This window comes from Drosophila mauritiana, chromosome 3R (genome assembly GCF_004382145.1).
Source record: "Drosophila mauritiana strain mau12 chromosome 3R, ASM438214v1, whole genome shotgun sequence".
In the NCBI taxonomy this organism is placed as follows: Eukaryota; Metazoa; Arthropoda; class Insecta; order Diptera; family Drosophilidae; genus Drosophila; species Drosophila mauritiana.
The window spans coordinates 28,131,106-28,148,552 of NC_046670.1; the positions used below are offsets into that span (position 1 = coordinate 28,131,106).

The window sequence follows — 17,447 nt, forward strand, 5'->3', positions numbered from 1 at the left end:
GAAGATTTCAAGACTGATGTTCCCCTGAAACCGAACATGGCAATGAATAAGTTTATTGCCGCGCAAATTGCTTTCCATTTAAATGTACATAATTTCTAGGCGGGAGCTTAACGAGATGAGCATTAAATTTAAGGAAAATGTGGAAAATGCCATCGTAAAAGTGCGGCACATAAATGTAAATTGTAATTTCCGCTGTGCGTTGAGGCGCTGCCACTTGTGGGTGGTTTCTGCGGGGCAGGAGAGAATCTGGGCTGGGGCAAGTTGAATGAACTTGTTGTTGCATGCGTTTGGCTGCAATTAAAATTACATGCAGTGCATTCTCCATTCTGCATTCTCCATTCCATTCATAGTGGCTGTCATTCAGAGGAATATGCATTTTAATTGATGTTGCTGCTGCGGCTGCTCATGCTGCTGCTGCAACTTCTGCTGCTGCTGCTGCTGCGTTGACAGAGTGACCAAGTTAAAGACAGATGTATGACAGATGTCAGTCAACTTGGCAGCCGACTTTCCATTAATTAGGCATAATATTTCATTAGTGTAATGAGCGCCAGGCAGTGGGAAATGTGCCAGCTACTAGCGTCTAATGAAAGCAGGGGCACAAAAAGCAGCCAGCCACTATCTACGCTGCGCCGTTTTACACTTGACGAAAAAGCTAGTCAATCGGATGGTAAATAGATGATGACAAAATCGAGAATAAGCTAAGGAGAGCAGTGTGTTCCAATCAGGACCTCTATTACAGTGGAACATGCAATCCTTGCCTAAAATGTATATGTATCTCTTGGGTACTATTCACCTATGCTGGTAATAGATACACGCATCCCATCTTTCTATCCGTGTATGCAAAACAACGGACTTGAGGTCTGGCCATGTGAAATGTGCGAAAAGTTGGCATGTTTTTCAGCTGCTCCTTTGGCTTTTGCGCTCGGCGCCTTTCATTATGCGAGTGCACATTAATTATTTTGTAGTTGCAGCCGGCACAAAAGGCGAACTCTTTTTCTTTCTCCGACTGTCGGCGAATGTTGTGTGAAGTTGGCGAGAGATATCAGGCATACGGAGTGGAATACGGCAGGCACTGTGCCGTGGCTTAATTTGTTTGGGGCTCAAACTAATTTGATGGGCTCAACGATTGAAACGTTGGTCTTTCGCCTAGTCTGCCTCTGCTTGTGCCATTTGATTTTGAGCAGGAACACAATCTTAACATGTTAGTCATTGCCTTACCAAGCGTCACATGCAGTTGTCCATTATACTTAAGTGTGCTTAGATTTCGCGCTTTATCAGCCGCATTTCTTCTTGTGGGGGTTCTCGCCAGCTCCAGTCACCTCGCCGCATTTCGTCACGACGGCCTTAAACCGATACGTTGGCACCCAAAGCCCGGCGCTTCCTCCTCTCGAGTTCCTCTTCCCGCCTCCGCGCTCCCCTGGGCCGTGTACTATGCCTGTACTAATGACATAATCTGCTTTTGGCCAACACACACACACACACACACACGCTGGAGCTGAAAGCCCTTTAACTAATCCGCTTAAGTGACTTTGTTGGGGCTGCCGCTGTCTGTTGGCCGTAGGTGATTCTTCTCTGCTTCTTCCACTTCATGCATATTAAACTTATCGCTGGCAAACAACCGCAATTATAAAATTATAATGATAATGCCCAACTAGGGAGCGGCAACCGCTGACAGTTGGACTGTCATTGCCTATGATGATGATAATGATGATGATGATGACGATGATGTTTATGTTGGTGTTGAAGTTGAAGTTGCTTTTGCCGCTGATCTGCCAGGCAGATAAGCGGCGAAGCCAAAAGAGTTATTAAAACAAGGCCTAGTGGCTTCAACTCGGCTCAAATGCCAGAGATTTTTACTACAATGTTTACATAGTCACAGAGCAAACCAGTTTGCTCGGTGCAGTTGCATTCCCACTAATTGCCAGCTAATTACCTGCACGATATTAATTTCCACTTTCTATCTTTTCCATTGCAGAAAATGCTTAGCTGTCTCGGAGACACCGCGGCGTATACTTAATCTTGTCAACGGGCCAAAGCACGGCTAAGCAAACATGAACTGCCTCTGTCGCCCATCACGGATTATGTCCGTGCGCATTAATTTGCTGGATGAAACCGAGTTCATACACGAGATCAAGGTAAGCCAGCTCCCTCTTTCGCTGCTCCCCGCTGGCAAACATGGCCAACTCTTTCGCTTTCACCCCCACAACATCGTCAGCATCATCATCATCACCATCATCAGCGTGCTGAAGAGCGTTTTGTGGCCACAAAAGTGTTGCATACTTTGCACGTGCCTCGGATTTTTAGGGGTGCCATGCCAGGGCCCATCCTCATCAATATTTAGTGCGGGGCCTTGTGACTTGGCAAACATGCAAAGTGTCATCATTCACACGTCCATCGCCACAGATGTCTGCTGTTTTCCAGCTTTCCAGCGCCTTTCCATCTCTTTTGGCTCAAAACTGCTCACGTTTGCCAAATTAAATGGGTCGCCAGGCGACGGATCCCTTTGTCTCCGCTGAGCTTGGCTGGGAAAAATTGTGCTGATTTCGCACGCCATCTCATAGTTGGCATCATTGTGCGGGCAAATCAAATAAATTGTTGTGATTCCTCTCCGCCGGCTGCCTGGCCTGGATTTCTGCTCTTTGGTTTCAGCAAACCTTTGCAAAATCTCGTCCCAATCCCAATCCCACATGAAAAAGGAAACTCCCAGCTAGCATATTTGTATTTGCCCCTCTGCCACTGGCTTTTAATTGAAAAATATTCCGAGTCCGATTCGGATTCGGATTCCAAGAACGAAATCGAGGGCATAAATCAGTTATGAATGTTCGGGGAAATTTCGTTAAAATGCCATAAAATAGCTCGATGACATCAAGTTGCTATCGATTGTGGATAAATCAGAAAAGTCATTTGCCAAACGCCAAATTGCCTTGAAAACTCTGAAGTTTATACAATTAAATACATGGTTTTGTAGAGCAATCGATTGGAATGGCAATTGCTGGCCGATTAAGATAAAGCTATTTCTGGAACCTTAATAATCTGCATTAAATCAATTAGACCACACCCAACCCAAAAATAACAAAGCCGAAGGTTGTGCTCCATGAATAACAATTCTGGGTAATCGGCCGATGTTCAGCGAGATAAGGTTCAACTACAACATGATGCCCGATCATATTCAATGCAAATTCTTGTCATCTGCGATGCGATGTGCCTGTGAGGTCTGCGACATAATTAGCAGTGACTTAAAGGGCCGCCAGTTAATTATGCAGATGCCGGAAAGTCGACCGTGTGTGTGTACATGCATAAAGTACGCGTATGTACATATGTTGTGTGTGTGTGCCGGGTAATTGGACCAGTTGAGCGTGAATCGCCCACGGGCTTTAAGTTGTTGCAGCCCGCTGCCTGCTGCCTGCTGCCTACTGCCTGATTGATCGACCGGCGGTACGGAGTCGGGGCATCGGTACCCGGGAATCGGGAACTCAACCACGACGACAGACTAGTTTAGCCATTCCGGGAACTGACTAATGACACTGGCACTGAATCTCTAGTGGCGTGTGGTGCATGCCATGTGCAAGAACTGGAGCACGTAAAACGCTAATAATCACAGCTCATCAGGGGAGATTTATAATAATTTTACAAGATCGCAGCCGAAAGCCGGCGGCTCTAGCATTCGGGGGCGTGGCAACAATTTGACAACGGCCAAGTGGTAAATGGCCAAGCGGGCAAGTGGGCAAGTGGCTGTTTCTGCCCGCGGGGGTCGCCATTAATGAGTCTAAAAAGTGGACAGAGCTAGTGCGGAGCAAGTACTTATAATAGCTGGCACAACTTATCGCTTGTCATTATTGGCGGGTCGGGGCGAGTCACCTCGACTCACCACCACATGATTGATAAAAGACTCGCCGCCGACAAATTCCGAAAACCCAGAAAAAAGCCACGGCAAACAACGTCGAAAGCCCAGCCATGAATGAAAACTCAAAGAGCCGCGATGACGATGACGACGACGATGGCCCGATATGCAAAAACGGCAGCGGAAAAAATGCGTGTGGCCGCCAGCCTCAAAACGTAATTTTATTTACACGACGAGAGACTGCGGCCAAGAAGTGGGGCCAAAAGCAACTGCCTGTCAAATTGCCACGGCGACGCTGTCGTTTTGGCCGTGTTGATTTTGACGGCTGCCGATGGCACTAAACGCACGCACTTAAGGCCACCAAACAACTGCAGTCCACCCATAATGACAGGGCAGATGTGCAGAGGGGAAAATGATGTGGCAGGAAGATCAATTTAATGATTGTACAAACATTTCTGGATTATATACATATATGACGATTTAAATGATGTATGTATATTCTACTTCCGACTTTTGGGACGAGCTGTTCTTACTGTGTAGTTACTCGTATAGATATCCAATATTCCATTTTGGAGTGAGATGAAGGGTACTGCGTGCGGTTGACTCGTTTCGCATTTCATGTGGCGCCCAGCCAGTCGATGTTGCAACATTTACATGTGTGCAAGTGTCTCCACTGCAGTTGCGCAATCGATATTTCATGGCCACGACAAGAGCTGCGTCGAACGTTGCGTATGAGTGATTATTCGGAATGCGTTATCTTGCGGATTAAATTTAAGTCGACAAGCGGAAAACAAACAAAATCGTATAGATACACCCGCAAATAAGTGACCACAATGTCATGAATGAAATTCGCTTTAAATAAATTTGACTGAATTACAAAGGGATTTATTAATTGTTAACTTTTTGCGTGCAGTTTTTATTGAGCTTAATTCAAGCTAATTTGATTATTCAAAACAAAAATACAAATCAAAAGCTGGTTTAAGCCGTAACCACAACAATGTCAAAAAACGCATTTAAAATTAAATTACTTTTTAACATGATGTAAGAATTGCAAAAATGTCAAATAATTACTTACTTTTAAGTGCAAAGTATGTGAAATAATTACTAATAGCCTTTATTATAATATGCGACTGTGAGTAAACCCATTCCCATATCGGGGAACACAAAATGAAAATATAAACTATTAGTGAGCATTAGGCAAATAAGTGGACTTAAAATCAAGAAACCATAAATTCCAAGCTTATTGTTCCAGAAAATATTCCCTAAAAATCCCTCGCTAGAGTTTGACACAAATTCCGAGAGATCTTAAAGTTCCCGAGACAAAAGTCTGAAAAATTGAGTTGAACCCGCCGAAATCGAGACAAAACCTCTGCCCCGGAGACCCTGGAGCCCAGTCACTTAAAGGCTGGCAAAACTGTGACAAATGATTTTGACGACTTCATGCCCAGACTGGAAACTGGTAACTGGGAACTCTACGTGCGCATATAGACCAGAAATCCGTGAGTGAGCGGGCCATTTATCACGCTTACCATGCTAATGACATTTGGCCAAGTCGGACGGCCAGACTCTGGGCCACTTCTCGAGTGCTCCCAAGCAGAGCCGCACTTCTTGGCACTTGGGGCGGCCGAAATGGCATAAGCTTGTTATTGCTGGATAAGGTTATATAATTATTTCTTAACGGTTAAGCCGCTGCGAGCGGAGTGTGTGGGCATTGTTTGTCCAGCGCTTGATTCTGTCAATACAGGGTGCCCGCCATTGGAGAATTTATGTAAATCATTCCGCACCGCACACACTTCACTCCAGTTCCGTTCAGTTCAGCTCACTTCAGCTCAGCTCACTTCACTCCGGCCACAATGACAGGCCGAAATGGAAAATGGTTAGTTCGAGTGCTTCACGAGCAAACACTCGAAGCCAGCAGTTCGAAATTGCCATATGAGTACGTTCGTATCGGTGACCTATGTATCTAGCGCTAAACCTGGCCCAGAAGTTGGCCAGGCCCCCGAGCGACATTTAATTAGAGTCCGCTGCTCGCGTCATTGCTGGCCGAAATAAACCTGCAGTTTATGGCCAACATAATTAAGTTAAAAGCTTTTTTACAGTCCCCGCCCGTTCAGTCCGTTCCGCAGAGAAAACCGGACGCAGCACGCTCAAATTGATAATGAAAATGAAAATAAGCAAAGCCCATGAAGCGTGTTTAATGGCTAAATAAATGCCGGCGTCTAGATTTCAGCACCCACACCTGTATCCATGCAGCTGGCTATCTGGCTATCCCAGTATCTGTGTGTGCTTAAACTTAACGTCGGCCAGGTTAGCAGTTATAGACGGTAATTTGGGCCATTTCCCAAGGCCAGGCCATTGATTTGACCCATGAAGTTGGAATGAAAATGGCTGCATTTCCATGGCAAATGTTTAATAACGGTTGAGGAACTCCGAACTAATGGATTATGTTTTGAAGCACAGCAATAAATGTATTTTCCAAGATGATTTTTTTCGGTCGGAAAATCCGCAAAGAAACTTCGCTTCTAAAACCTTAAATATAATTCAATATTGTCATTATAAACAGCACAACATTTTTAACTGAGTGGAGAAAGCATAGGCGAAATTCAAAACTCACAATGCTCCCGCTTTCAGGCGTTTTAAATGACGTAATTAATAAGAGGCAAAAGGTTAGGCCCAAAAGCCCCGAATGTTTTACCTTTTTGCCAGCTCAGCGAAACAGTTTTCCGGCGTTGCCCTTTTTTATTTGGCATTTTTTGGGGCAGCCGGGGTAATTACTTTATCTGTTGCTGAAGTTGCGCTTCGGTTGGATAATAGGATTAACAAAGAGCCCCTTGAAAGAAACAGAAAACAGCCAGCAAAAATTCGGAAACTCGAAAGCCAGGCCAAAACTGGCCGTTCGTTGCCTTTCGCAGCTGTCAGAACCATAACTCAGTGTCAAGTCGAGACTTTGCGGCTATATCTGAATATCTGAATATCTGAATACGAGTATCTGCGTGGCCACAAGGCCCCCTACCGCCCCCTCCCGCACCATCACCGTTTCGCTTTCGAAAAGACAAAAAGCAATTGTTCAATCGGTTGAGGTTGAGCCGCAGGGAGACCGGCGAAATAGATTTGCAAACAATTTGCAACAATTCAATCAAAAAAACTTTAAACGCAAATACAGAACGGACAGACATCAGCGGGTGGCCAGCAGTCTGGTGGGTGGTGGACGGTGGATGTCGGATGGCGGATGGTGGATGGCAGGCGGTCCGGCTTGACGGCCATCAGATAACTCACTCACCTGGTGGTCCGACGTCCGCCATCCGACGACCAATTCCCGGGAACCCCTCGAGCCCCTGGAACCTCGAATCTCCGGCTTCTTTGCGCCCTGTGTCGCTGTCAGTTGGCTTCGCCGTTTGTTTGCCAAGCGTTTGAATGGGTTAGCGAACAAAGCGCCAAAGAAATTCAAGGTGAGCGCGGGCTTTTACACCTGGAAGAAATGGGGATTACCTGGCATGGTTAGAAGGGAAGTTAACGAAACGTTAGTTATGTAACTTTGGCGAAAAGTAATACAATTAGAAACGAACTCCAGAAGTAAGTTCTAAGTCTTAGATAGTGCAACACCTTTTGTGGTTCTGCCTAGAAATGCAAGATTTCTCCAAGTGCACAAGACATCCATTCCTTGGCTTCCATTCACCGTAGGATAAGCGCAGAAATATTTGCGAGGCAAACAATGATATCCAGCATTTGCACAGACGTCGTGCGATTGCGATAGCGGAAAATGCAAGTGATGCCTCTGCGGCGGAAGTCGTAGCTCTCGCCGGAAAAGCGCGAGACAAGTTGAACAGTTTGAACATCCGAACATCAGAACATCTGAATAGTTGCACGTGCAGTATTTCACCGGCTTCGCGGGAGCAGAACGCCCAGATGCATCGATAGCATGGCCCAGAGCTTGGAATTAGCACGGCAAAGGGAGCCATGCTCAAAGAGAATCCCAAAAAAATATGTGCCGGAAAGATGCGACAACCGTCGACAGATCAACTGGCTGCAACCCAGAAAAAACAGCCCGAACATGCCGCAAAAAATAGCAAAAGGGGAAAAAAACGGTGGAAAAACAGATATGGAAGTGCCGCTATGTGACGATGACGATGACGTACCAGTACCAACAACTCATATCGCAGCTAGGGCCAAAACGCCAAGCCAAGCCGATTCCACGGCTAAATCCGAGGCCAAAGCTGGCTGAACGTGGGATGTTGGTCGTTGGATGTTGGATGTTGAACCTGAGTCCAAAGTCAGAGCCAAAGTCAGAGGCTGAGCAGAGTCCCAGCCATCCGCATCTAGCATTGTCAGGCTTTGTGCCGTTTGCAGTTTGCCGTTTGCCGTTTGGCGTGGCATGCGAAATAAAACTCTCGTAAACAGACAGCGACGTCTCTGAACTGCCAGCATCGGCGGAACAAGGAGCTGTCAACTTTGGGCCAGGCCCACGACTATCAGATACCCTAGGCGGTCAATGCATACCATCTCTTAAGTAAGAAAGATCCTAAAATTGTATTCCATATTGCTCTTATGAGTCTTAACTTCTTTTGAATATGATATCTACTTAATTTGTTGATGGAATAGGATGATTTGCATGTTGAGCCTTCCTTTAGATTTTATTTTTACATTGACCATGTATTGATCATAAGTTGAATGCCATGGCCAATCAACGTTGTGCCCACCTGGTGCAGGGTATAGCTATAACACACGGTACAGGAATCTCAAAAGGCAGCATCCCGTCCACTGCGACGACAACAACAACAAACAGACTGACAACAAACATTGCGAAGAACAAGCAGCCGGCAAACAACAAAACAGCAAAAATAAAAAAAAAGAAGAAAACCCGAGTCGAGTCGAGTTGAGTTGAGTCGAGGAACCTTCTCGTCGGCGCTGAGCTGCAGGAATTACGCAAATCTCGTTTGTTGAATGTGTTTTTCAGTTAGGTGAAGATGCGCCAATATGGGATGAGCAGGGTGGATCCCGGGCCCGAAAAGGGGGTTCCCCCGAAGTGACCTGGAGAGGGGGGAGGGGGCAGACATAAATCTGCTTTAGCATTTGGAAAGGCTGCCTGGTTTTTGTGCATAACGACGACACGATGTTGCTGGCATTGCTTTTCTTTCATTTTGTCGCCGTTTTGTCTGTGACATTGCACCACTCACTCCGTCCGTCCCTTTCCGCATTTCTCTGTTTTAGCCCCGTTTGTTTGCTCTCGCTGGCTTTTATTTTTATTCCTCCTATTTCTGCCCTGAGCTTAAGACTCATAATGCCGTTATAAACACAAACGAATGCAGCTCTCTGCAGCTGTTTTTTGTTTTTCGCATTTCGTTGCTCGCTGCTTTTTCCACCGCGTGTTGTGTGCATTTTTTGTTGTTGTCAGAGGTCAGCGCTCGTTTAAGCCAAGCATCGCAATTATACGCACAATGCAATTGGAGAGGCTAAAACGCACACAGACACAGCTCACATGGCATTAAGTATACGACCCGTGGATGTCGGAGCCTTTTGGGGGCAGATGCCGAGCATCACTTCCAGCATTTCTGACCTGACCCCCATTGCCGGCGACTCGGACTCGCTTCTTATTTTCCATTTCAGCCAGCTTTGTTCTTATTTTGCCCCTTCAAGGGCAATAAGCTGGCGTTTCTTGTTAGCCGCCTTGCAGTTTAAATGGCAGCAAATGAGCTTACACCGGAAATACGATGTAATCTGACGGGGCGGGATGAAAACACGAAAAAAGTGTGGCACTAGCAATACGTTCTGTCTTTAAAGTTAATACTTAATCTTTCTATAAAATCACATACATATTTATTTGATCTGTAACTATTCGTAAAGTCAAGTTGATATCAAGTAGTTTTGACAAGCACGTGTGTCTGGGGAGCTCATCCTTTGAACACATAACACACTTCCTAATTATGTTAAAGCCCGACGACTTGCAGCGCATTTCTGCACACGTAAAAGGCCGAAATTGGGTTAGTCACGTCGTTAAAGTTTACGAAAGACGCTGATTACGTTTTAGCCGGAACGCGGTGCTGGGATTTTCCTTTTCGCCCGAAAAGTGTCTCCCGGGGGTGGAAGAAGGGAAGTTGTTTAGGGCTGGCTGGTGGCCAGACATGTGTGCTATATTTTCCGGTTTACCACTTGGCGTTCTCTAATTAAGTTGCATGGCAAAAACTTCCTCCTTTTTGCTATGGTGTTGCCGTCAGCTGACAAGAAAAGCAGGCAATCGAGGTTGAGAGCCAGTCGGCGGGGACGGGGGTGGCGAAAAATGTAAGCTCATTAAGTGTACTTGGCCAGGATTCGATGTCCTTTGGCTCGGGGCAGGCGTAGGTCCTTCCAGCAACATCAAAGTAAGCATAATTTGATTAAGACATTTTAGCCAAAGACCTAATCATCATTAGCATCAACATAATCATCGTAGGGCACATCCGGCGTCTTCTTAATTTTTTCTATTTTTTTTTTTTTTTGTTTTTCCGTCCTCGACTTGCTTTTGCTGCGCTGTCAGCATCAGGATCATCCGAAGCCTTCATCCTTTGATGCCCCAGACATCATCTACGTCACTGGTTCGGGGAAAATCTAATTTATTGAACTCTGTCAGTGAGTGAGTTGTGTGGAAATTGGCGTTGGTGGTGGGGGGGAAAATGTTTCCGCCCCCAGAATCGTTTGTCTGAACGTGGAAAACCTTTTGGGACCCAAAACACTTTTGTTTGCACAAGTTTTTCCGGCAAAACCCATGTGATTAATTGCGGTCCTTACATGTATACGTTGATTTCTGCCCATAACTTAGGCGCTGAACGACTAGTTCATTAGGCTGGTTTCCAATGGGGGTGTCTACTGGTTGGGATTCCTGAAAGGTTCGGAATCCAATAAGCCCAGATCGATAGAGATGCCTCACGTGCTTTCGGCACACTTTAAGGAATATTACTTCACTCGCTCTTACCTCATTTGGAATTCCATTTACGTGCACATGCATTATTAGCTCCTCTCACTAAGTAAACGGCAACCGACAATATGATGAACGCTCATGTTTCTTATGCATTTTTAAAATGCACTTTTCTTCTTCTCGAGTTCTGTGTTTTATGGTAAAAGCATTGACAGCAAAGTCAGAGGAGCGGCAGCTGGAACAAGAGCTTTCGGAGCCAGATGAGGGGAGACAACAATAAGGACTCGACTTGTGTAGGAAATTTCACAGACCATTGTCTTAATGTCCTTGCCCACGTTCTCTCCACGTATTTGTAATGCAATTTGAGCTGCAGGACCAGAGAAGGAATTTGATGTCCTGCCCAGCTGCAGCATCACGTTCGCTTTGCCACTGCCGATGTCACTTCACTGTCACTGTGTCACTTCGTCCTGTTAACGACTGTCATCTAATGCAGTCGGCACAAATGCAATTAGTTTTTGACACACACGCACACAAGTCCGTGCACCGTGCACACTGGCATCCTCGTCCTGCGGCCCGGAGCTCATGCAAAAATCAACTCAGCTCGACTTTTTGATGCGGAATGAACTCTCATACAGAGATTATTCCTTCCATCCACTGGGATCTCGGTTTGGCCTGGGGATGTTGAAAGGTAAATGATTATTGGGCAGATCAAAAACATTTTGCACAGCTTGCGTACTAACGATATGTTTTTGGGCATATCGAATTCATTGCTTAAATGAGATGGAAATGGAATATTGTACAGTTTGGCATCATATGGATTTGGGGAAACCACTACAACTACATAAGTATGAACATGTGGCAAACATTCCCCAACAATGTGTATCAAATATCATTTGAAATACACATACAGCACCATCCCAACTTGGACTCCATCTTTTGGTATTTACAATTCCCAGACGGCGAGTTAAGCAGCTCGATTTCGGACTGAAAGTCCGAGGTCAGCACAATGTTTAACATAAATTCAAAACGAGTTGTGCTCGGAGTTGCGAGCCAACTGGCAGTTACACCGAGTTCCCACTCCCGGAATCCCAGTGTGTTCACACTTGCCAGCCATTAAGTTTATTACGCAACAACAATAAAGCAGGCCAATATGCATGCGAAGGGAAATGCCGTGTGCAGGATGTGGATGTGTACGAGGACGTGGCTGCGAATGTGGATGTGGATATGGATGTGGATGCCCCAAAGGGATCCTTCGACCAGGCAGAAATACCATAAATAAAACATGGCAGCGGGTCGAACAAACAACAAAAGGCAAAAGTCAGTGTCTGCTGGTCAGCTGGCGAAAAGCAAAAAACGGAGCAGCACATGAGACACACTGTAGACAATCGAGGAGGAGCATCAGCCGCCGCAGGGCGGGCGGCAAACAGGGGGCGTGGCAGCTGCCTTTGCGGTTAACAATGGCACACCCCATGGCCATAGTTTGGGTGCTTTTTGCGGTTCCTGCAGCTGCGGCGGCCACCTTTTTCGGGGTGATTCCGTTTTCGATTGCGAGATCTCCCCGGAGTATAAACTCAATTTATTATTGCCACTAGACGGGGCGAGAAAAAGGGAATTGGCATTTTAAAGCTTTAACAAATTAAATTAAACCAACGGCAAGCCAGCAAAAATTGTTGATTGCCCGACTTTGGCCGCCTTCGATTTGCCATAAATTGTTTGGTCGAGAGGAAGAAGAACGGGCCATTTTGCTATTTCCACATTCATTTTATCGCAGGCAGAGGCACACAAAAAGGCAGCAATTTTCCAATTGAATAATTGTCACTGGCAAGTTTTCACTTTTGTCGGCGGAGGACTTAGCCAACTGGATGGAAAGTGGGCGCAGGACGAAAGGGAAGCGGAAACGAGGTCCGTGTCTGTGGCCATTCAATGGCTCAACAGTTTGCCAGTGTTTCCAGTGTTTGCCTTTGCCTCTCTGCCCCTCAGCCCCTCGGCCTTTTCTGCTTTTATCCCTCCTGTTTATCCCCAGGACTCTGCTCTGTTTTAACAGCAATTTTCTTGTCTATTTTCAGGATGATTTGCCCGGCCAGGCTCTGCTGGATGTCGTCTTCGCCAGGCTCAATTTAATCGAGACCTCATACTTCGGCATACGTTACATAGACGAGGAGAATCAGACGGTAAGTGTGTTGAGCAAAAACGATCCAAATCGAAAAAAGTGAAGGAGACCGCTTCCGCTGGGCACACATATTGGTTTTGGAAATTCATTTTCGTTTTCATTGAAATTCATTCAGGCGCGATGAAAAATGAAAACAAAAAGCCCAGCAGCCAGACTATGGCAACTCTTTGAGAGTCCTTTGGCTGCGGGGCAGGTTAGATATTTTCGCTTTCGCTGGTCCTGCTGGCGGTGGTGTCCTTCACTGACATAAGCCCCGTGGTTAGCCCTTGGATTTATCCCTCATTTGCATTTCCCCACAGCACTGGCTCGATCCTGCGTCGCGTATTTCTCGCCAACTCAAGCCCAAGTCGGATCCTTATGACTTGTATTTCGGTGTGAAGTTCTATGCGGCCGATCCCTGCAAGCTGCTGGAGGAAATAACCAGGTGAGGAACCAAAATCCTATATAATCCTGGACCGCAAACATTTATGGGTATTTCAAATCGAAGTCATATTCGTGCGAGTTCTGGTGGCATTTAAAGAATATCCTTTTGTCCGCACAGGCATTAACAATTTAAGCATTTAATTTGTGCCATCCCATCTTTGGTCTGCCATAAATTCGGTAAATTGAATTTGGCAAATTTAATTTGTTAATTGAGGCACACAGACGCATAATTATAATGCAATAAACAACAAATGAAGCGAATTGAGATGCACGAGCTGAAAGCTGTGAACTCGCTCTGCCCACTCAACTAATGGATAATGCATCGAGCAATTAATGCATTTATGCGCGCACATCAAGCGAAATAAATTAAAATAACGCCAGTGGAAAAGGCCAGCAGGCCGAAGGGAAAATGCCAAATGTCGTCGCAAATGGCGAGCAAAGTGGGAAAAACTGTGGAAATGTGACCGTGGCCATGGTTTTCACCGCCACATCATCGGGTGTTCTGGTGTCCTGGTGTCTGGTTATCCTGGGGGCGATTGCTGCATTTATCAAGCATTTGGTGTGTGCAAATATTTGCTCTCCATACGACGACACGTTGGCCATAATCATTCGCCGAGCGACGGCAAAACCATTGGCCAAACATCATCAAAATCCTGGCCAACTGCCGCTGAATCCACTGCCAATATTAGCGCATATAAATGCATCGAAATGCACTTCTGGCCAAGTGGAAAGGGGCGAGGGGCGTGGCAATGCAATTGCCGTTGCATTATTGGAAGTGCACTAGGGCCAAAGAATATCGTGTTATTTTAGCTATACAAAGTCTGCGCCGCACAATAAACGGCAATTGACTTTGGTCAGGACAAAGTTGAAAATTCCGAGCGACGAGGGGATTTCCAGCCAGACTGAGCCACGTCTGACAGGAGAGGATTAAGGCAAACAGGCAGCTTGAAGCTCAAACTGCGCTTGATTTTAGCAAATAATTGTGAAATATGATGCCGGCCTATGCCGTCTGCCGTTTACGAGTATTTGTTTCGTTTCATGATTTCCATGTTACGCCCAAAGTCAACAAGTCGGCCGAATGTTTGTTTTGGACAAGCATTCAGGGGGGATCAACTAATTTTATGCCCAGATTTCTGTTTGCCCACTTGTTAACTGCTTCTGGTCCTTGTTTTCGGCTTTTTGGGCTGCCATGTTGGCTAATGAAATTCGTCATTTGCAGGTATCAACTTTTCCTGCAAGTCAAACAGGATGTTCTGCAGGGACGACTGCCTGTGGCCTTTGAGCTGGCCGCCGAGCTGGGAGCCTTTGTGGTGCAATGTAAGTAAAGGAACACCAAGTGAGTCACAGGTGTCTCACAATCCGCTTGCAAATACGAATCGATTTTCAGCGCATATCCTTTGACTTGTGTTTATTTACCAAGAACTCCACCCCTCATTTTTGTAAAGAAATTGGAGTTTGCTTTCATCCAATAATCAGAGATACATACATGTTTGCTCCCCCAGCCGAACTTGGTGACTATGATCAGCGGCGCCACTCGAAGGGGTACGTGTCCGAGTTCCGGCTGCTTCCTAACCAGAGCAACGAGCTGGAAACCCGCGTCTCCGAACTCCACCAGCAGCTCAAGGGAATGTCGCCCTCCAGTGCGGAGCTCAACTATCTGGACAAAGTCAAATGGCACGATATGTACGGCGTGGATTTGCATCCCGTTCTGGTGAGTAATGTGCTGATGCTGCTCATGTGTCAAGCCAAATCGGGTGAACTGCCGGAACGGGGGTGGCATATAGGACCTATGGATACTTCTCGCATGTGACCCGACCCGAAGTTCTGAAACCGCAGATGGTTCACCAGGCAGCCGGTCTTCGACGTTCAACCAGCCGCATAAAAGGGGTCAGAGGGAAATGCAAAGTTTAATTTCATTTCAGGGCAAATATTATAAATCATTTGCTCACATTTCTGTGGGGGTCCCAAATCGGAGAGGGGGAAATGATTACCCCCGAAAAAGCGAGTCTCGTGTGTCTACGCTTTTGTGCTGCGTAAGTTGGCACTTCATTTGCATTTTTTATTGCCCTTTACTTTGATATCAAACCTCAATAAATCACCAGCTGTGTTTGTATACATGCGTGGAGTTGGGGATCGCCCCGAACCCTTGTATCATACTCCATGTGGTATGGTATGCTATGTGCCATAATAGAGCCCATATCCACCCCCTTCTTACTCAGTCGTCGGCCTTGTGTTTGTTTATAGACACAAATCATTGACTATCGCGGCGCCAGACCGCCGTCTTTTATATGCTTTGCCGCTCTCTCCTTCTTTTTAATTTAATTAACAGCCGAAATTACATTTATTTCGGCTTTTTTCTGGGCGGCGTTATAAGAACGAGGTATCCATAAAAATGCCGCCTGCTGCTAATGGGCGAAAACTTTCTTCTTGTTAACACATTTTTTGGCAATGGCCGAAAGGAAACTTTTGCGCCCGCCTTTGTTTGCGAAAGTTTCTCAGCTTCTCATTTTCTCTGCTTTTTGCTCACACTTTCCCCTTTTCCCACAGGGCGAGGACAGCGTGGAGTACTTCCTGGGCCTGACTCCGAGCGGGATTGTCGTGCTGCGCAACAAGACGACGGTGGCTCATTACTATTGGCCGCGCATTGCCAAAGTTTATTATAAAGGACGCTATTTTATGCTCAGGATAAGCGATAAAAATGTAAATTCTCAAACGCACCCAACGCGACAATGGGAACTGGAACTGGAAAACTGTAAACTGTTAGCTGGGAACCCGAAACGACAATGGCCACTGTGACGATGTGGATGAGGATCCGCAATTCCTAGCCCATCCCAGCCATAAATTTGTTTGCCGACAAGTGCTTTTTACAATTTGCAGTTCGTTCCGCGAGTGAATGGTCGAAAGCTGGCACTAAAGGGTAGTAGTAGACCTATCACAAAGTCGAGTAGGGAGTATCTGACAGTTGAGAGAGTTCTGGGCGTGCTTAAAAGATGACCTTAAAGAAATGTAGAAAAGATCTTAAAGATTTAGATGAATAAATAGTTCTATAATCATTAGCTCTTAAGTCATGATATCCTCGAAATTGTGTACTTTAGTGTAGTTATCCTCCTTTAAGCCCTACAAGGTATCCGATAGTCCATAGCTCCGTTCGAGTGCTTTCAATTTCTTATTCCCGTTTTGCAGTGTCGCCAATTTTTCTATGTGCTCCTTATGGCGACAACTTTTGGCTGTCAGCGGCATCAAGTGGCGCCAGGAGCCAAAAGCGTAGGAGGACTCGTTAGACAACAAGTAGCTAGTAGCTGGTAGATGGAAGATGGTAGCTTCGGTAACAGATAGCAGATAGAGGACGCCAAATGGCTGGAGCTGCCGAAAGTTGCACACTTTCGGGTGTTAACGCTTTGATAATCAAAAAAGTTTCCCAGCCAGTTGACGCGCACAAAAGGCGGAACTTAAGCATTTTCCTTCGCCTTGATTTTTCCCTTTTCCTTCCCAGCTTCTTTTTTTTTTGGCCAGCACTTTACAGTTTGGAATGGGAGGGGGCGAGCCCGACAGGGGCACTCATTCAGTCAGTCCGCCTCTTTGTCGGCATGTCGAGTCCCAGTCGAGTTTCCAGTTCCCATCGTGACTCGACTCTTGCGCTTATCACACCTTTGCGATTCGATTCTGTTCCTGTTTCCCGCAGAACGAGCTGAGCACCTACGGATTCGAGACGCCTCGCAAGTCGGCCTGCAAGCACCTATGGCGCTGCTGCGTGGAACACCATGCCTTCTTCAGGCAGGTGCGAGTGGCCCCTCTGCCCAGTTCGCAGTCGCATGCCGCCGATTTGTTCCAACTGGGATCGCGCTTCAGGCACAGGTGAGTAACCAGCCAGCTGGCCAGAAATAGTGGAGTGCCGCGGCGCACTGGGAACTCTCCAGGAAGTTCCTGTGGGTGCAGTCGTGTGTGCTCCGCCCATCAGATGGAGTCGTTAAACCAAAAAAAAAACCCTGCTGCTCCGTTGCCTAATTTATTGGCCAAACCCAAAAGCGCAGCCAATTAAGACGTAACGAATTTCAATGGCCCAGACACTCGAGTTCAATCCCTGGCCTCAAAGTGCACCTCATGTGATTAGCTCATTAAGGGGC

At 46.3% G+C, this 17,447-nt stretch overlaps 1 protein-coding gene across 9 annotated transcripts in view; it reads left to right on the forward strand.

The window, feature by feature from the left end:
- The window catches only part of LOC117144596 (band 4.1-like protein 4A), a 63,853-nt gene that overhangs the window by 30,730 nt on the left and 15,676 nt on the right, over positions 1-17,447 (forward strand). For all 9 annotated transcript variants that reach the window (XM_033309883.1, XM_033309884.1, XM_033309876.1 and 6 more), the window contains exons 2-8: positions 1,976-2,135; positions 12,797-12,901; positions 13,200-13,324; positions 14,543-14,640; positions 14,826-15,034; positions 15,871-16,023; positions 17,006-17,178. In XM_033309883.1, coding sequence (XP_033165774.1) covers positions 2,052-2,135; positions 12,797-12,901; positions 13,200-13,324; positions 14,543-14,640; positions 14,826-15,034; positions 15,871-16,023; positions 17,006-17,178 — 947 coding nt within the window. In that variant the 5' untranslated portion in view covers positions 1,976-2,051. The remainder of the gene's footprint in view (positions 1-1,975; positions 2,136-12,796; positions 12,902-13,199; positions 13,325-14,542; positions 14,641-14,825; positions 15,035-15,870; positions 16,024-17,005; positions 17,179-17,447) is intronic.